Source organism: Tiliqua scincoides, chromosome 3 (genome assembly GCF_035046505.1).
Source record: "Tiliqua scincoides isolate rTilSci1 chromosome 3, rTilSci1.hap2, whole genome shotgun sequence".
NCBI lineage: Eukaryota > Metazoa > Chordata > Lepidosauria > Squamata > Scincidae > Tiliqua > Tiliqua scincoides.
The window spans coordinates 91,726,213-91,747,638 of record NC_089823.1 but is presented as its reverse complement, the minus strand read 5'-3'; the positions used below and the strand labels follow the sequence as shown (position 1 = coordinate 91,747,638).

General features: G+C 43.1%; 1 protein-coding gene across 1 annotated transcript in view; it reads right to left on the bottom strand.

Moving 5' to 3' along the window:
* Positions 1 to 19,614, bottom strand: part of SLC9A2 (solute carrier family 9 member A2) — a 34,952-nt gene extending 15,338 nt beyond the window's left edge. Inside the window, exons 1-3 of the mRNA XM_066621336.1 lie at positions 19,326 to 19,614; positions 13,983 to 14,446; positions 6,483 to 6,733 (exon numbers count right to left, since the gene is read on the bottom strand). Of these exons, the coding sequence (XP_066477433.1) occupies positions 6,483 to 6,733; positions 13,983 to 14,446; positions 19,326 to 19,614 (1,004 nt within the window). The remainder of the gene's footprint in view (positions 1 to 6,482; positions 6,734 to 13,982; positions 14,447 to 19,325) is intronic.
* Between the last annotated feature and the right edge of the window lie 1,812 nt (positions 19,615 to 21,426).

The following is a 21,426-nucleotide window of genomic DNA, read 5'->3' as shown; positions in this document are numbered from 1 at the left end:
CATTCCAGTTTCGATGTTAAACATATTTACAGAAGACCCCAGAGATATGCTGAAGCACACTCAAGACAAGGGCTGCGTAGACTTGCTGAAGTTCTCACTTCAAACCACTCAGTTGCAGTATTTTACAACTCTCTAATCTGTGCTGCTGCTGCTGCTGTTGTTGTTTTTTTTAATAAGGAGGGCTTTAAAAATCAGCTGGCCAATTTGATGGCATGGGGGAAACTGCAGCAACTTGAAGGAAAAATTCAGTGCATGTGTAGCCTGTTTTGCTGTATGTTTGCTCAGAGGTAAGTCCCACTAAATTTAATGTGGTTTACTCTTGGGTAAGCGTGCACAGGACTGCTGTTCTGGTTGATTCTATGGATACACGTCATTACATACAAGTATCACATGGATTGCAGTGGGACCAGGGTTGCAATCCTATACACCCTTTCCTGAGATTAAATCCCATTGAACTCAATGGGTCTTATTTAGGATTACACTATAAGAGGCTTACATACAAAGCACAGTTCTCCCCTCTATTTTACTGAATGGTAAGTCTGTTGCATCACTTCATAACACATCACAAAGTGCTGCTTAAACTTAGGGAAGTTGAAAAACCTGTTCACAGAGTTAATTAGCCATGGTAAATTAATATGCATACATTTCTTCGTTCCTGACTGTTGTAGAGATGTCTTAATTTTTATTTCCTTGTCTAGATCAGAAAAGGATTAGTCTTCAACTGCTCTCACTTGCAGTATGCAGCTGACCATGAATGCTAGATGTCTGCTATAATTCAGTGCCCCTTTTTGCTGTTGTTCAGCATAGGGGGATTTAGTGTGCCATAATTTCACTTTTCACAAGATGCCATTTCATGACAGAGGATGAACTGCAAATAGCATACTTTGTGTGATTGGTACTGCCATGCTTCCTGTTCTAATTTTACATTATGGGTACTTTCCATTTCCTATCAAATGTCCTTTATTGCCGGCCCTGGCCAGATTTACTCATGACATAGCCATTCAAAACATTACACAGCAGCAAAAACAGGTCCGCTCTCAAATATTGCACTCTGCATAAAGTCACAGCCTATTTTGGCTCTTGACAATGTATCAGTATTGACCAAATACGTGATGGTTACATTTACAGGTTATATTCTTAGGGGGGGACACTTAAATCATAGAAAGCCCTTGCGTGAGTGGAAGGTATTTCCATTTGCACAAGAAGTGGTCTCCAATTTCTGCTGATTGCATCCCCAGCTGTGTTTCCCATGGGCCTGAAAAGAGGGGGGCAGGGGGCAAAATCCCCAGGGCCCAGGCCATGACAAAACAAACTACACAGTACAAAACAAATTTAAGAAAGGGAGTCCAATCAGGCATCTTGCTCCAGCTCTCTCCATTCCTGTTCCCCCTCATGCCACATCCCATGACTGTTCAGAGATACAAGAAGCTGCAACAGAAGAGACAGGAAAAACCTGTTGCATGAGCTGAACTTCACTCAAAGTTTTTCAGATACCTAGGGTGCAAAGAGGCCCCAGACAGCATGGTAGCTAGCCATGGTAATGTAATCAAGTGGAGTCTGGTCCACCAGGAAAACTGTTACATGTTGTGGAGCAGCCCAACAGTAAATTCTAAAAGCTTTCACCACACATCAACACCCACAACTTTTAGGGAGTCAGTTTGAAGTGAAATATTGAAAAACAGTCATCGCTATGAGTTGCAATGACTTGCACAGGACCACTGAACTATGCAGTATCGCAATTCCTAAATATGCCTAGAGTTTGCCTGGCTTGGTACCTGCTGATTGTCATAGCTACACAGTGCAACAGAACTGGGGATTTTGCCCTTGATGGCTGGAATGATTTGCATTATATTTAGGATATTTCATAACATTAGTTACAACAACCAAGAGCTGCTAGTTCATTCATAATTTTTATTTTGTTTCCTTGGACAATTATCTTTTTTAACCATAATTCAAAACAGAATTAGGCACATTTAAGCCCACTTAGTTAAAAACAAACTTAAGCACACAGTATAGTTACATTTACTTATTTAAAACTGTCTCTAAAACAGGAGAAGGAATAAAATTTTAATGAAACTACAAACTGCACCTTATCACAAACCTAACATTAATGCAAATCACTGCACAAACAAGACAGTTTCTGTCTGGTGACTGGAAAAAACTAGATCACTAGTTATAGTGATCATGTTTCTCTGAACTACCACTAAATTTTGTAAAAGTTTTGCAATCTGTTGAGTCATCTTACTGAGGACAAAAAAACCACAATGAATGCAATTTAAAAACAAAAGCAAATCAATTAGTTCTGTTCCATGTAAGAATTAAAACGAGTACACTTAAAATGTTAAACTTTCAAAACAAAACCAAAAAAAATTCCTGTTAGCTAATTCTTATTGATCTTTCAGTAGAAATCTGCAAGTGAAATTCAGTTTTTAGATATGAATCTACTTCAAAAGGGGGACGAAAGAAACAGCTTCGGAACGGCCAGCTAATTCAAGCAGTAACTCAGCATTTTCACTTGCCAGAACACCAGATACCATACCAATATGAAGCTGCAGTACAGCTCTTAGCTCTCATGCTCAGACAGTGATTTCTGAATGAAATAATAGCCCTGAAGAACTACCTATTAGGAGTAGAATGAAAGAAACTTGCTTATTAATAAATATTTAGCACAGGTATCTGAATGTGAGCCCAGCTTTCACTACGCAGTGGTTCTCAAACTGGTGGGTCACGACCCACCAGCTTGTGTAAAGTTTGCCCTGTTCCTTTAAGGGGTGGGGAAAGAGGTAGAGATAGCAATGTGATCTCCAGGATTGCATTGCTAATGGAGGTGAAAGGGAGCTATTTTTACTTACTGAGGGCTGCTGGCAGCTGCAGGAGTTGCGGGGATCCTAAAGTAGCCCTCTGCAGGGCTCCCCGATGCTTAGAATGTTGACGTAGAATTTAGAATGTTGAGAAAAAAACGGTAGATTAGCTCTTCCTGGTTGCTTGGCAATTGGTTTTTCTCAACATTCTACGTCAACATTCTAAGCATCTAGGAGCCCTGCGGAGGGCTGCTCCGGGCTTCTCACAACTCCTGTAGCTGCCCTCAATAAGTAAAAAATAGCCTCCTTTCATCCCTGTTAGTGACACGATCCTAGGGATCGCGTCGCTGCCCTAGCCCCTTCCACGCAAAGACTTAGGGAGTAAAAGTCTCCCTAAGTTTGAGAACCACTACAACAGGGGTGCTCACACTTTTTGGCTCGAGAGCTACTTTGAAACCCAGCAAGGCCCGGAGATCTATCAGAGTTTTTTTTACAATGTTCGCACCATCATAACATATAACATTTATGTGTACAATGTATGTTGGTGTACCTTGAGCCCCACTGAGTATAACAGGACTTACTCCTGATTAGACATGCCTAGGATTAGGCTGTGAGGCTGCAATCCTAGCCACACTTACCTGGGAGTAAGCCCCATTGAGTACAATGGGCCTTACTCCCGGCGTTTCCTCCCAGAGGCACCTGAAAGGGGGGGTCGGCACTCCGCGATCTACTCATTTTGCCTCGCGATCTACCGGTAGATCGCGATCCACATATTGAGCACCCCTGCACTACACTATAGCATGCCATATATGTATCTTATCAGAAAAGATGGAGAATGGATTTTTTTTAGTCTAATCATTTGTGAAGCATTTGGAATAATTTTCTGACTAGGTATTATTAATAGTTATGTTTGACTCAAAGCTGGTGAAGACGTAACTCTGAATTATGGTTAAAAAAATTATAGTACACCTTGATGAAGACATACTCTGAATTGTGGTTAAAAAAGAAATTATAGCATGCCATACAAATTCCCTCTGCCACCTTAATTGTGGTTAAGAGTTAGATATGTAAACCTCAGTTAAGTGTAATCAATGTTCTGATTTAACCACTATATCAAACCAGCTGTGTTAGCATATCCAAGAATAACTCTCCACGTACCCCTGGGTTCATACAGTTACTAATAAATTAGCTGCCTTACCTATAAGCTTGCCTTGGAACTGTAAGGAAAAAGGCTGCAATCTTTCAGTGGCATAGCTCAGGGGGCATGGGAGTACATTGTACTGAGTATCACACTTGCACCCGCCAACCTGCACCTGCCAATGGTGGACCTAAGGCAAAAAAGCTGCCTTCTGAGGCTTGGGAAGGCTGTCTTCCCATCCCTCAGAAGGCCTCCCAGAGGCCTTAGAAAGGCATTTCCAGAAACCAGAAGTGCCAGAAGTACCAGAAACCAGAAGTGCCTTTCTAAGGCTTTCTGAGGCCTTGGGGGGGGGGGGGCTATATTTAAGGGCACAATCCAATCCTGTGCTAGAACAGGCAAGCCAGGAGGTTTGTGCTGTATCCAGCATGGGATAGGTGCCCAAAGTGGCTCAGCCAGAGATAAGGGGAAACTTTTTCCCTTACCTCTGGGTAAGGCACGCTGGCCCCTATGGGTCTCCACGGACTTGTGCCACCTCTGAGGAGACCCATAGGGGCCAGCGTGCCTTACCTGAGGCGGCTACTCCTGAGGTGGCACAAGACCGAGCAGAGCAGCTGGAAGCTGCTCCGAACTCCCTGGGAACAGGGGTTGGGATCCAGCATAACTGCTGGGTTCCAGCCCCGCCTCCTGCTCCCCACCTGCCCACCCCCAGGGCTGCCCACTACCTGGCCTCCCCCATGCTCCGGAACGCCTCCCTCCTACCTCCTCCCCACCCATCCCAGAGCCTTGTGTCAGCCCACCTGGGCCAACTCAAGGCTTGCCGTGGAAGCTGCCACGGAGGCTGGATTCAGCCTCCATGTGCCAGTGCACCTCTGTACACTGGTACGGCTTGCTCGTGAGGAGGTGCAAATGTGCTTTACGGCACTTTTGCAACCCTCCTGGGCCGGCACAAGGGACTTGCACCAGCCCAAGGGTGCCTCTGGATTGCACCCTAAAAAATTTTGTGCCAGATGACATAGCTACACCACTGCAATTTTCTTTCTATGTAGTATGAGCAGAGGTTAAAAACAGTTTCCTTTACTGTTTGCGTGAACTTCGGTAAAATTCAAATTACACGTTTCCCTCCAAAAATATTTAAGCTTTTAAAAAGTGCTGGCTGGGCAGTTTGGTTTTAAATTCCCTCCCAGATAGTCAACTGAGAGATTCTAAGCAACCCCAAGTATATAAAGGCAATTTCCTAGCCATTCAGTATGGAAAGGTGGAATTAGCAGGGAAGAGCTAAATCACACACCTAAAACCACTCAGTTGGATTGCATTATTAAGCGAACTGAAATATATATTTCTACCAAAGTTGTCCTTGTAAATAGAACCCAGTTTAGAATTTGTGTTTATTCTGCTTCATTCCTGCTTTAAGTTCTGGTAGACAGCCAGGTTACCAGAGGGCGAGAACCAGAACTTGGGTTGAGAACCTGATAAAGAAACATACCTGCTCCCTCAAGGCTTCACAGACAGCAGAGCCCTGGTATGCTAGGGACTAGTGGCAGTGGAACAATGACCAGGTGGGTTGGCATCTCAGAGTCCCTGTTCAGGAACTATGAGAGAACCACACCATGTGAGGAAGAAATTGAGTAACAGCTATGCTATTTATAAATCTACACACACACGCGCACGCATGCACGCACACACACAGAGAGAGAGAGAGAGAGAGAGAGAGAGAGAACTGAAATGCAGAGACCAGTGGCTGCATATTTCCATGAAAGCACTTCCAAGTTAGACTTGCCATCATGAAACAGTTATGCCATCAAATGACTAGCAGCCCAATCCTATCCTCCCCCACCTACTTGTGTAGCCACACTCAAAACAGGCATGCTGCATCCAGAGGGGAAGGAAGGCAGATCGGGAGGCTTCAGGGGTGAAAGGGGATTTAAATCACCTTACTCTTCTGCAAACTTCCACTGCACAATGGGTCTCCTTGGACCTGCACTAGCTATTTTGCTAGCACAAGTCTGAGGTGTGAAAAGAGGTAGGAAGATTGCAGGAAAGTGGGATATGATCTGATGCGCACCAACATCGCTGGATTCACCCCCTCCCGCAGCCTTCCCACCCTGTTACATCTCCCTCCCGGCCAGTTTTTCTTCATCTCTGCCCCCATTATGCCCTTCCCCCACCTACCCAACTCTCCCACTGACTTACCTGTTCCGGGGGGTGACAGGAGAGCCAACAACAGCACTTTGCAGCAGTTAGCAGTGTTCTGCCAGCGTTCTGCCAGCACTAAAGCCCAATAGGTCTGAGCCATAAGAAAATGGCTTTGTATCATGAAAAGGATTCTTAAAACCTTACACACTTTTAAGTATCAAATCATGTTTCAGAGTCATATTGGTATTAACGTAGGTAGATATGCATACCTTAATTCAGATCTTGAAACTGTTGTAAGATTATGGGGTGACCTCAAAGCAGATACTAGTCAACTTAAAGTAAGAGCAGAGGTCAAAGTTTCTAGTACATTTGTGATATTATTAGGATGGTACATTTTAATGGGTACTTACGCCATAATTCCTGAAAGATGAAACATTTCAGCTACTATGTATGACAGGTAACTGTACAAGAAGACAAACAGTGGCTCAATCACTCGAATTTTATGGGTGAAACGAGTAGTAAAAGCTGCTACAAAGCCTAAGATGATTCCAATCAAAACTCCACCAATTCCAACTACAAAAAAATTAGCAATTCCAGCAAATATGTCAATGACCTCAATTGTATGCATCTGACAGAAAGACTTGAACAAGTTGTACAGGACCTATAAAGAGAAAAAGTTGACTCTTAGATTATTTTCTAATTATATTTCAAATCACCACAGTGTAACTTTAATTGGAAAACGTATAGCTACTAGGTCATTTCTGACAATACAACAAATTAGAAATAAACATTGTAATAATTTCCAAAAGACAGAAAATACATGCGGAATGATCAAGCCAAAATTAACTACTGATACCTCTCACTGATTCTGCTAACACATACATTCCCTCCCATCGGAATCAATGGAACTTAAAAGAGCTTAGCTACAGCTAAGTTCATATCTGTGGTATTTACTACATTTAATATTTTTTAAATTTATTGCCTTAATAAAACTAGTCTGTGATCTCCCTCTCCAACTACATTAAATTTGTTTGAAATCATTTCCAATATCACATGCATGTATTACACCAATATTTTTTTTCTGAATATGCCCCCTGACACTCTTATTAGTTAGCCTGTTTTCTCAATATTTAAGCAACTGGGTGTGAAGCCAGATACAGATAGTTACTTAGGGCACAATCCTAAACAGGTCTACTCAGAAGTAAGTCCTATTTTGTTCAATGGGTCTTACTCTCAGGAAAGTGTAGTTAGGATTGCAGCCTTGCATTCTTCAGCCACCATCAGCTACTTCTCTATGTTATATTCCATGATTCACATCTGTAGGTTATCATTAAGTGGATTATGCTGCTATATATTTTAAGCTTTGGCTCTTGAAAAAGAATGTAAACATATATGATCCATTCACATTGTGTGAACTTCACACAGTTTCATTTGCAAAAAAGATTCTAAATATTTGATACCTATGCCTATCTTAAAACCCATAACATACTCCCTTGAACATGCTGTGCATGACAACGTATTATCCTTTTTCCTCTACTGTACATTATGAAGAATGTGTTTGTTTTGCTGTTGTTTTTATTTTTTTTTCTTCATTTAACTAGTGCAAAGGAGGATCACAAAAAAAACAACAACCATGAAATCATGGGATGGGGAGCAGGAAGCACTTTACCTCTCAGTCTCCACTTCAGTTCTGATCCTGATCACGCACACCATGGGCTGTTTATAGTTTTTTTTTAAAAGCTTCCATTAGTTTTCAATAGAAGTTTCCTTAAAAACCTTACTAGTTAAGTGTGAAGTTTCAAAGGAGCTTCCCCAAAAAACCAATGGAAGCCTTAAAGAAAGCTGTAAATAGCCTATGGTGTTTGGATATAAAAAGGAAACAGCAACCAAACACACACATTCTAACACACAGTTTCTTTCTAACACACAGTTTTCCCCTTACTCTCTCAACTGTTTTTTGGAATCATCAATTAGATTTCATTAGATGATAGTAAAGCATATTGTGCAGATTGTAGTGCAACAGTAGTATAAGTAGGGCCAGCTCATCCATGCGGTGTGAAGCTGGTGCTTCAAGCAGCAGCCTGGGGGAGGTGACAAACTGGTGTGGGGGATGCTCCATGCTGCCTGCCCTCTCCCCTGGCCTGCCACCTGCCTGGCCATTGCCCTACCCCCTTCTCACTCTCCTTGGAGAGCAAGTAAGGCAAGTGGGAGAACACATTCATCCCTAGCACTGCTGCCAAGGATCACAGTGACAAGAGTCTGAAGAGAAAATAGAGGCAACCCTACTCTCAATCTCTTTCCAAGAGAGCAATCAGAAAAAGGGTGGTTTGCTCGCCGCCATCACCTCCTTCTCCTCCAGGGCAGGCAGGAAGAATTCTCTAACAGGAAAGATTCCAGTTCCGCTCCCAGGAAGATTTCCCCCCACTTGGTCAATTCTGCACAAGAGGTGAAGGAGGATAAGGCACAAAGAGGGAAATTAGCAGTGATGATGGGGGTGGGGTATTAGCGTGCTTTTGAACACATGAAAAAAAGAAAAAAGAGGAACAGCAGAATCTGGACAGTGCTTCGGCCAGGCCTGATATTAATTGTAGTACATTGACGGAGCCATGGATCAAGTAACCTGGATTTCAACCTTGCAGCCCACCATCCACTATATGAACTTGCTTTATACTGAGTCAGATTATTGATCCATTTGGTTCAGTACTGCTTGCTCTGGCTGGTTTTGGTTGGGCTGGCCCTGCTTAAGAACATAAGAACATAAGAACAGCCCCACTGGATCAGGCCATAGGCCCATCTAGTCCAGCTTCCTGTATCTCACAGCAGCCCACCAAATGCCCCAGGGAGCACACCAGATAACAAGAGACCTCATCCTGGTGCTCTCTCCTACATCTGGCATTCTGACTTAACCCATTCCTAAAATCAGGAGGTTGCGCATACACATCATGGCTTGTACCCCATAATGGATTTTTCCTCCAGAAACTCGTCCAATCCCCTTTTAAAGGCGTCTAGGCTAGACGCCAGCACCACATCCTGTGGCAAGGAGTTCCACAGACCGACCACGCGCTGAGTAAAGAAAAATTTTCTTTTGTCTGTCCTAACCCGCCCAACACTCAATTTTAGTGGATGTCCCCTATTATTCTACTACTGCTTTGATACAATCTGGTTTTAGACAGGGGTACTTCCTTGCTCCACTCGGAGATGCCAGAGATTGAACCTGACCCATTCTACACCAAGCCCCTTCTTTTAAAGTACTTTATAAAGCAGTTATCCAAATTGCAGCAAGATAATGTACGGGAAATGCTTTCAATGCTGAGGTGCTGTATAAGTGCCAACACATTATTATTAGCTAAATTTTGGAAAGCAGAATTATTATGCAAGTCAAATTGGATTGAGTCAACTCTCAAGTACATACATTTTTTGCAGAAATACTAATTATATTCCACAAAGGCTTCTGGACCAAAATCTACCATGGAAAGACCTCTAAGAGGAGTAGGCATTCCTGCAATTCTTCATGTGACAGAGCAGAGCCAGTGGTGCAGTGGCTAGAGTTTTGTTCTTAGACCAGGAAGAACGGGAGTCATAAAGCTTATTAGTTTATCCTAGGTTAGTTCCTGTCTCTCAGTCTAACCAATCTCACAGAATTGTTGTGAGGATATCAGGGGAGAGGAGACACATATACGACCCTGAACTCCTTGTAGGGAGGGTATTATGCCGATTTAAATACATAAAACTATTGTTATGCATTCAAACGGTGAACACAGTTAAGAGATTTGATTGTCATAATTATTGTTTTTAAGTCAAAGTCTCTTGATTTGAAGAGAGTTATAGACAGACTTGCTTATTCTCAAAACAACGTGCACAGATCTTTGTTTCCCTGACAATGATGTTTACTACCTCTTTGCTCCCTCAAATTACTTTTTTTCCCCTGAAGTTGCCCATGTTAAATGGACTTGATGACACTTCGAACAAGTGTCAAAGTAAAAATAAGTCTCAAAACTACCTTGCTCTGAGACACTTTAAAATAGAATTTCAATTTGTAGGAGACAAATACTGAACCCTCAGCAGTACACTCCCATCTCACATTAACATCTTGCTCACTTCCTTGTTCCATTCCCTAGGCATGACTTATTCCAATCAAATGTCAACCATTTAACCTAGGCTTATACAGTCAGCAGAATGAAATGGTAAAACTTTTCCTGAACAGAACAACTTTAAGTTGCAAGGGGAGGGGGGGGGCTGTTTCACATATAGTCAGCAGAATGAAATGGTAAAACTTTTCCTGAACAGAACAACAAGCTTTTCCTGAACAGAACAGCTTTAAGTTGCAAGGGGAGGGGGGGCTGTTTCACATTTGAGTGCTCCTTATGAAGAAGAAACAAGAAAAAAAAAGTACAGGTTGCCCTTCATTATCCACTGGGTTCTGTTCCAGAACCCTTACAGGGCTAAAAAAAAATCCGTGGATTAAAAAAGTGGAAAAATAGATTTAAAGACCCACTTACAGGTTTCTTGCCCCTCCATGCTCCTAATAAGGTCACACCTCGACAACCACAGGAGTTTGATTCTGGGCTTCCCTGCTGATACCATAAAATGTGTTAAATAAAAGTAGTTCAAAAAATTAAAAAGTGTGTCCTTTTATGATTGTGGTTTAAAAACAGCTTTTCTTACTATTGTAGAGAGACAATCAGCAATTAGAAATGCAAAGGACCCCCTGCCTTTGCCTGGCTCAGCTGACGAATGGAATGATTGCTTACATGACTGTCTCTCTACAACAGTAAGAAAAGCAGTTTTTTGAACTGTGATTTTAGAGGAATGCATTTTTCCCCTTCTCCAGGGATCAGCACATTCCTTCTCATTTGCAGGGGCCATTCGTGTTGAGGCAAATCAGTGTATAAAAAATTCATGTATAACAAGGTTGGACCTGTACTGCACATAATAATTCCTCAACAGCACATTAGGAAGAAGGCAAAGCTGAACTATTTCTGCTGACTATATCTTTTTTGTATTTTAGGGTCTTGTGTGTGTGTGAGTATAGGAACATTCAAACATGTATTATTCCGCTATAGCACAGCTCAGCATAATGTTTTAACATTTCATTTAAAATTTCATTCTTCTGTATTTATAAACTGGGACTTTAGTATTACACAAGCTTCAGAGGTCTTCGACAGGTGGGTCATGGCAGTACTTCTGCCACCATTTTGTTTTGCCTGCACATAGCCTGAGCTATAGATCATAGAGGAGGTGAATCCCCACAGAGATGCATAACAGCAGTTTCCTTTTAAAATGCCGAATTTCCAAGTACAGTTAGAGGCTTCTATGGGGATAATGGGGCAAAAAATAAAAAATGTGTGTAAATACACAAAATGATCACATAGCGCAGTGGTACTCAAACGTCTCAGGTGTAAAACTCCTGAGATAAGTCTTTGCAGGGGCAGGGTGGAAAGCAGTGATGCGATCCCCAGGATCACACCACTGGGGGGGGGAAGGGGGAGTAGTTATTTCACTTACATCCTGCTGGGATCTGGGGAGCCCCCCAAGCACTCTGCAGGGCTCTCCACAGCTTGTAGAAAGTTAAAAAAAAAAAAAAAAGTTTGCAACCCACTTCCCAGTTGATCGCTAAACAGGAAGTGGGTTGTGATTTTTTTTTTAACATTCTAAAAGCCACAGGGAGCCCTGCAGAGCACTCTGCAGGGCTCCCCGCACCCCGGCAGCAATTAAGTAAAGTTAAATAACAGCCCTCCTTCCCCCACAGCAGCACAACATGACCGTGTTACTGCTTTCCCCCTGCCCCCACCCCTCAAAAGGAAAGGGACAGCGGTACTCAGGCTAGTGGGTTGCAACCCACCAGTTTGAGGACCACTGATATAGTGTGACAGAATTAGGGCTGCAATCAACTACACACTTACCTGCGAGTAAATACAACAGGGCTTACTTCTGACAGACGTGGATAGGATTGCACTGTTGGAATACTATGTATTGTTCTGATGGCCCCAACTGAGAGGATATCATAGAATGGTAAAACATTCAGAAAAGGAAACAATTACGAGGTTGAAGCAAGATACTAATCATTTGGAGATTTTCAAAAAGGAAGCTAAATGACGGCAGCTCACATGATAGAGAGAAATAAAATTATATATATAAAATTTACTGCTACAAGATGTGATAGATGTTAGTTTACATAGCATTAAGAGATTAATGGTGGATAGGTCTATTAATAGGTTTTAACTATGACTGTTAATGGAATTTCCAGATTTGGAGACAATGTGCTAGTGAATAGTTGCTGGGGGGGGGGCAAACAGTGAGGGGACAATTACTGCCATGCCCTCTAGGATTTTTTGGAAGCATCTGCCTGGACACTGTGTGAACCAGGATGCTGGATTAGATGGACCTGTGGCTTGATTTAGCAGGGTTCTTATGGTCTTAACATAATAATAGCACATTTTATAAATATTTCATTAATCTCCAGAGCTTGGCTTATTTAGGCTGCAATCCTATAACACTTTCCTGGGAGTAAACCCCACTGAACACAATAGGGCTTACTTCTGAGTAGACATGCCTAGAATTGTGCTGTTAAAATCTGATACTTTATTTTTCAATCAAAGGCCATTTCTAGTGAAGACCATTTAGTTCTTTTTATCTGTGACTTAGGAAAAAAAAAACTTTAAATGGAAAGAAATGGAAACAAACACACATGTTCAGTTTGAATACTGGGCTGTACCACTTATGTTGATCACCTCCAATACAAAACACTGTTGTGGCCATTTCAACTTTGTTCAATGGCATGAAAAAGATATGGACAACTTCTAGTTAAACATAAAAGGAAATGCTGATTTAAAAGATAATTTTCTTGGGAGGGAGAGCAGTATGACACCAACTTGAAGTATAAGTGATTGAAGCAGAAAAATTAAAGAACAATGAAAGGATCTAAGCCTGAAATAATGACAATGAATAAAATCATTAAATGAGAATGAGTTCAATGAATAGAATTCTTCAAAACACATGTGACATCTTTTACTAGGAGTGTGCAAACCTCTTCAACACAAGAGTTGACATTTATGTTGACATGGCATTTCTGTGCCAACTCAAAACCTTACATAACCTTGTGCAAAATGAGGTTTGTTCAATAAAAGATACTCTCCAGCTTATTTGTATCTCCCATACTCTGAGAGCAGAACAGCAGAGATTCATATGAAACTTAAAACAATTTCACTTCCTTAGTTCATTATTAAATGAATACAGTGGATGTCTGTTATGGTTTGCAAAGAGACAGGCATTACAGTATTTATAACAATTACAGCAGAAAGAGAGCAATACATCAGAAAGATGCAGAAAGATGCATATCCAAAAGAAAACTGAGGCAAGGGCAAAGTCTAGTCATGTTCCTGATTTAGTGATTTACACATGGCAAATGGACTTGGTAAATGAAATCTACAGTTGTGTCAAACCAATTCAGTTAATGATTAAACGTTACACTCAGCTAAGGAGTGCAGGATGAGTTTCATAAAATAGCAGCATGCATCCACATTAAGGTAGGGCTACTTCAAATTTCTGTTTGCAGTATCCATATGATTTTCTGACTTCATGTACTCCTGTTGGTCACTCAGTGCAAAACACTCATCTACTCTATTTCCTAAGAGTCTTCTGCTTCCTGAGCAAAATAACTGAAATATAATAACTATATAAACCACTGAAAATATCCAAGCTATTACCATGTCTTACAAGCATTTATACTCTAATTTGTTTTCTAACACACAATACAATTCCTGTTTTGACCTTTAGTCAGCACTCAGAGTTTTATTGATGAACGAAATATGAAAAGATCAAAGAGCTTAAAACGACAGAAAGTGCTTTAAAAAGTGTTCATGATATGAGCCACGGTACACATGTTCAAATGGAAAGGCAGGATAACTTACCACTGTCACAGCATCATTCAGTAGAGACTCACCGAAAACTAGAATGTATAGCTGTTCATTGACATGAATGTTTTCAAAAACAGCCAACACGGCCACAGGATCCACAGCTGAAATTAAGCTGCCAAAAAGCAGGCTCTGCAGCAGAGTAATATCACTCAAGCCAAAGGCTTCGATCTGGCAAATTCCAAAGAGGGAAATACCAATGCCGAATGAATTCCAGAGAGTCCCCACGACTGCGTACCAAAAAATAGTACCAAAGTTCTCAAAGAAGAGGCGTGTCGGCATAAAATAGCCAGCGTCAAGCACAATAGGAGGAAGAAGATACAAGAAAAAGACATCGCTTTTCATAACCGGTGGGGACTTTTCCTGCACTCCAAACATTATTCCACCTAGAAGGAGTCCAACCAGAATTAGGAGGCAGCTCTCTGGCACTATGTGGGGCAACTTGTGGTAGAGATGAAAACCTGAAGAAGAGCAAAGAGCAAAGGAGTGAAATTGCTAGCATACATAATGAGAACAAAATAACATATGCCTTTCTTCTTAAAGAACACCAGTTATTTGTTAATTTCATTTTTTAATGTTTTAATACTGGATCACAACCACTCTGGGAAACCCTGCTTTTAATCTATGGCAGTTGACTTCTATAGAGGGAAGCATTTCCAGATGCATCTCCTCCCCTCTGCATGTAAGGGCAGGAAGGGTACTACTTTTGATCCTGGCTTAGAAAAGCTAGGATCTGTTGCAACATCTGAACCAGGCAATTCTGGCTTATTCTAATTAGAGCTTGCAAATAAACCAGGATATGAAGCTGGAATGGTACATTATACAATATCAGCTCAATCCTATGGGCCTTCTACAACAGTATCACCAATATGCTGCTGTAAAAGGCCCACCAATGGTGCAAATTTTGCAGTGCTGTCAGGGCACTTGCAGCCACTACTGCAGAGCCCAGGCTGTGCTGAACCCAGTAAGTTGGCAGTAGGGAATGTTGTGGGCAGGGAGAGGGAGGTTTGGATTAAGGAGGGAGAGAGCAGGGGGCAGTTCAGGGGACAGAGGGGGTGGATCTCAGTAGCAGCAACTTGCACCAGGATCTTATACCCCCTTTCCTAGTCTACTGTATCCCCTTTTGTCTTCTTGGACTTACAGCAGCTACATAGTTGGCACAGAGGGATAACATAGTTGGAATGGGTCTGAGGAAACCCAAAGGCAGCCAGGAAGCCTTCCTAGGGTAAGTTAAAAAAAACTTTTGGCCTTCTGGTCACCCCCACCCCACTATAACATGCAGCTACATGCTCTAGCATGGCAGAGGATAGGACAGGGCTATAAATAATGTTATTTCATCACAGGTCTTAGGGCTAAATCATGCCACTAAGCAGTTGTGGACCTACCATAAGGTCTGATGGAGCAAAATCCCCAGGTGCGAGACACTAGGGCCCTGCGGAAGCCTCCCTGAGGCTCCCGATGAAAGTAGAAACTCTGCTTCCGGTTTCCTGGAAGCATAATTTATAGTGTTGGAGAACCTCAGATAAGTTTCCCCAATGTGCTCCTGGGTCACATGAGGCTCAGTGAGCCTCAGGTGAGTAGGGGTGTGAATTATTGCACAGGGGGTGGCAGTAGCCCGTGGGGGGCACCATCGCGGACCTTTGCCCTGGACAAGGGGCTGGAGAGGTCCGCTGCTGAAAGCAAGGTCAGGATAAATCCTAAGAAGAATGAAACAAGTATAATAAAACCTTTTGTGCAATATAGGATGGAAATGTAGGAGAGTTTGCACATACACAAGTCTGAGAGATTACTATTTGCTATGACAGAAAGGAGGGACAGGGTTTGGGTATTCTGTGTCTGATGAAACTGAAGAGTCCATCACTTTTATTTCACAACAAAGTATTCAATGGGATGTACTTTCAGGAAAGTGTGGATAGGATTGCAGTCTCACTCAAGGTAAAGGAATTAAAGTCAGAAATCGGAAGGTCATTGACACTATTTAAATAACTTCTTTACTGCCAATTAATATTGCACCCTAATGGCCCATAGGAAACAGGTTATAAAGTGCTAATACAAGTCCAAAGTCATTTCAGAAAGATATGAAACTAGTGATCAAAGCATTCAATCATTGTTGCTGCTTTCCACAACTTGTGCCCTGAGAAAAACCAAGAAGGTTGTTTCCCAAAGCTGCCAATAATTCACCCTGTAACTTGATTCTGAAAGACTTAGAAAATATTCAGAGATGACTTGCTGTTGTCCTAAGCACATTGACCAGGGCAAGTTCCATGGAACTAAAAAAAAATTATTTCCGAGTAAACATATTTAGGATTATATTGCTCAGCAGCAAATTAAGGAGGGGCTGCAGCTCAGTGGAAGAGCATCTGTTGTGCATATGGAATGTGCATACAGAGGCTTCAATCCCTCCTGGTGCCTCTAGCTAGGGCAGAGACACATTCATTTTGAGAGCTACTCTCAGGATCAAGGCTCTCCATATAAGGCAGCTTCTTACATTTATGTCTTCTGTTGTTATTTAGTAAATTGTCAACAGCCACTATTTGTATTCTTAATTTCTCTTATGCCTCATTTTTCTTTTGCCTTATTGAAACAGTTCACCCTAAGCACTAAGGTTTCATTTCAGGAACTATAAATTCAAATTTGTCCTGCAGTTGCCAATACAACACTTACACCCAGTTGACTTACACCCAGTTGACTGTGTAAAAAACTAACACAAAGTCTTATGCACCACTTTTTGCTGCTCTTCTTCTGCACTTTAACAGCACAGAAAGCCAGGTGGTGTTCCTTCTACAGCATGTTATAAAAATAATGTATAACAGTAATCAAAACTGATGGGAAAATACAGCTAAACTGTGCAACAAGCTCCTCTGAACTGTAATTCAGGTAATATCCCATAAGATTTAGGCTAAGGGGAACAATATGTTCACTTAAAAAATAATTTAATTCATTTATTATGTTGTGCAAAGATTTCTACAGTTATTTAATACTGTACTCTCAAAACCAATTATTTTAATTAAAGACATTTCAGACCATGATGTGAATACTAAAGGTAATACTAATATTAATGCATTAGCCTCTGAAAAGTGACCAAGAAGATTTAAGTAAAAAAATTCCAATGCTACTTTCAGTCAAGACTTGATAAGATCCAGCAGCCATTAAATAACAGAAATCCAGGCTCAAAATATAAAAATGCAAAAAAGATGTTTCAAAAACTATATTTGATGTACTGTGCAATGTACAGCATGTATTATTACTATATGTAGTATTCTTGTCGTCATACACATCTTCATAAGATCCTTAACAGTTGATCTTACTATACAGATAAGAAACTAGGATTCTGAGAACAGCGTTTGCCAGACTGGAAAGACTGACCACAAAGGTCATCTGAGCTGGCTCCTAGTTCAATACAATGGCTAGAATTACAGCAGTTCCCAAACTGTGGATCTGTGGCCCACCAGTGGGTCATGACCCAATTTTGGTGGGTCGCAAAACTGACAAGGCAGTTTAGACTAACTGCATCAAGGGTTAAACAATCTCATACTTGTGGGGAACACTGCTGCCCAATCACCATTATAGTCACAGTAATGGCTGGTAAAGTGAAACTTTTTTGTGGGTCCTGATGCTAAAACGTTTGGGAACCACTAGACAACACAATCCTATATAGCCAATTCACATGACCCTTGTGATTATGGTTTCTGGTAGGGCTCAAAATCTGTTCCTGGTGAATAAATGTAACAGGTTTCATGTGAGCAACTGAATGTTTAAAAATAATGCATTGCAATTGAAAGCTAGGACTATACCAGCTGCCTTATTCTGAATCAGACCATTGGTCTGGCAATGTAAGCACTTGCTGACAGTAGCTCTTTAGGATTTCAGGCAAGACTCATTTTCTGCTCTACCTGAAGTTAGAACCTGGGATCTTCTGCATGCAAAGTATGTATCCCACCACTGAATTACAGACAGCTCCCCAGTTAGAATCAGTATCACGTATTTCAGAGTACCTAGTGAACTTGCAGTGCAATCCTAGGCATGTCTAAACATAAGTGCCCTTGAGTTAAATGAGACTTTCTTTGAGGCAGGTATGTAAAGGATTGCAGCCTCAGCCTGTCTCCAAATGAGTTGTCTAAGGGTATGCTATACTAAAGTTTAAGCAATCATAGTAATTTGAAATAAAATGTGAGACACCCAGAAAAACCAAGCACTTTTAAGCCAAGCCCTTATTTCATTGAAGAGTTAAATACATGCCTAAGAACTGGTGAAAGAATGAGATGCTGATAAGAGGATTTATAGTGAATTTCCACCACCATAGGTTACACTTAGCAAACACACACCGCCACCCCCATACTCTAACATTAGTTTGGGTTGTTTTCTTTTTTAACTGAAATATTTTTTGTTATATTTTTAGTTCATTTAATTATATTTAGTTATATTGAAAGCACCCATTTTAAGTGATCTGAAAACACACACAGTTTCTGAAGAAGAGAAAAAACACCTGCTAGAATGCATAAAGGAATCAGATTACACAAGAGTAAGTCATTATGCAGGCATCTTCCAAGGCAAATATCTCTCTAGGCATTTCTCGAGGCGTTTTCTTGAACTGTTCACAAAAGCAAAACATGCTTGCAAGTTGCTTTCATAACTTGAACCAGGAATCTGCTTAGTTTTCTGCAAAACTAGGAGCCCAATCTAGGCCAGAAGTCAGACACATTCTAGACAATGTGATGAGAGAGCAGATAGGTTTGCAGCCAAAATGCCTGGTTATCTATCAGGCTAACCACAGAAAACAGTACAGTGCAGGAATCTCAGATGTCCTTGTTTTCAGTGATCTCTGGAAAAGTTTCAGGAGCTGTGCTACTTTGCCTTCCCACATCTCAACTGTCATCAAAACTGAGGGAGAGCCCAGTTTACCATTCCTATGATGAAAAAGACAACAGTGCTTAAGGGCTGTTCTTTGGATGATTGTTTTAAAAATATTTTACTGCATAATAATACCTGCTTCCTCTGTGCTACCCCTTTTGATACACAGCAAGCATTACCGGGGGAGGGGCAAGGGGTGAATGCCCAGTAGCCCTTGACATGATGGGGATTTCTTTCCATTTCTGCAGGGTGACCAGATGTAATGGAGGGCAGAGTGCCTCTACCTTTAACCATTACCAGATATAAAGGGGGAGCAGAGTGCCTCTACCTTTAACCATCGCATAGAAGAGGCGATGTGGGCAGGGACAGCTTCTTAACCCCTTCCACGTAGAGCTGCCCCTGCCCACATTCCCTCTTCTATAGGATGGTTAAAGGTCTGGGCACTCTGCCCTCCATCGCATCCGGTCACCCTGCATTTCCGTCACTTACCGATCTTGGCTAAGGAAGCCAGCAGGATCCAGAGGGTGATCTCGAAGGGGATTTGCACGTGGAGGTAATCCAAGGTGAAGACGTGGAGCCGGGTCTCCTCGAAGGGGGTCCCGCTGGGCGTCTGCGGGGTCTCCACTCCGGGGCTGGGACTGATGCCCACCATGGCCACCGGCTGGGGCAGACCGGCTACCGAGATCGCAGAAACGAAGCCCGGCTGCAGGAGCCCCACGGAGAGGAGCAGCAGTGGCTGCAGACGGGGCGCCCGCTGGGAGCCCCGAGGAGGACCCATGGCGCCACCCGGCTCCGCTGCCAGGAGAGCCGGCGCCCAGGTCACCTGCAGCGCATGGTGGTGGTCCTTGCAGTGGCTGCCGGCAGGGGGAGCCGGGCGCGGCGAGGCTGAAGAGGGCTGGAGCACCTGCCTCGCTCCTCCCCGCCCAGCCCCGCAGCCTGGGCTCGGCTCAGTGCCCCCTCGAGGCTCCTCACTCCCTGCCCTCGCCCTTCAGCAGGCGGGTCTCCGTGCGCAGCAGCAGCGCGCCCGCGCGCATCCCTTGCTGAGGGTGGCGCCTCCCGGGGCGCACTGACTGCGCTGGGCAGTTCGCGCCAGTAGTGGCCACCCAGCCAGCCAGCCAGCTAGCGAGAGTTCCCAGGCAAGCAGCAGGAACAGCCCGCTCCTTCCCTGAGCCGGGACAGGTGCCACCAGGCCGGCCTCAGCAGGTTCACTGAAGGTCACAGGCGAGGCGAGGCTGCAATTAGACACGCGCTCCAGCCCTCCCCCATCGGAAACCCTGGCTTCCCACCCAGCACGCGCCCAAAGAGCTGTGGGGGGGGGGCAGAGCCAAGCCCTGGCCTCCTTGCCTCACTTTCGCTTTCCTGTGGTTGTGTAGCACCCAAACTCCAGCACAATCCCCCCCTGAACTCGGCTCCAAGCACAAAATGGTGCTGCATGTCTCCATAGCTGTCCATACAGGAGACCTGGAGAAGCTGGAGATATTTGGCTGGCACTTTTGCTGTGGCACCTTGTAGCCTGAGGGCCTGATCCCACCCAACTTTCCAGTGCCCGTGCAACTACCATGCAGCCCCAAGGTAATGGAACACACGTGCCCTTACCTTGAAGAGGCCTCTGTGACTGCCCCCACATTGCAGGGTGCAGCGCATGCCCCATTGGCACAGCTGCATTAGCACTGGAAAGTTGGGTAGGATTGGGCCCTGAGGCTGCAATCCTATCCACATTGACCTGGGAGAAAGCCCGGATGACTTTGCTTGCTTCTGAGTAGACGTGCATTGGATTGGGCTCTAAGATTGCTGCATCTGTCACAGCATAATTCTATGTATGCTTGCTCAGAAGTCAGTCCCATGGAGGTCTTCCAGATGAGGGGGTCTAGAATGACATCCCAGTCCCAAGGGCCTTCCAGGTGCCACAAGACACTCAATCAAGTTTCACCACTGTGCCCACTCAGTATGGAAACCTGACACTGAGAAAATCTTGCTGTCTGGGATGTGGAATCTTATGTGGCAATAAAAGCACATGTATTATATTTAAATGTGACCATGTGCTTTCTGGAAAAGGATTCTTCATGCATCTCACCACATAGACTTTAGCCGACAAAAACTTGCACGCTTTATTGATTTCACTGTTTACGGTTCAGTTTGCATCCAAAGTATCAAGGCAGCAAACAAAAAGGTTACAGTACCATAAACTACAGTAAGCAATAAATAATTATAAAAATAAAATGAAACCAACAAATGCATGCTAATCCCACGCTTTTTCCAAAAAGAACATGATGGAACATGGTAAGGAGCTTTTTTTAGTACACCACAGCAGTGGTGGACACAAAGCAATGTTCGACCCAATCCAAATCACCAACTACGGTTGGGCAACAGACACTGCGCTGCTGCGCCAGTGTCATAAATGTGCTGTAAAACACATTTGCAGCACCACACAAGTAAGGAGTGTCATCAGGAAGGCTTGCGCCATCCCACTGGCACCGGATCCAGAGCTGTGCCTGAGCAGATAGGAGCTGCTCCAAGTAGTGCAGGGCTGGGGGGAGGCGGGGGTTAACAAGGCAGATGAAGGACAGAGGGGGAGATGGATCTGTGGAGA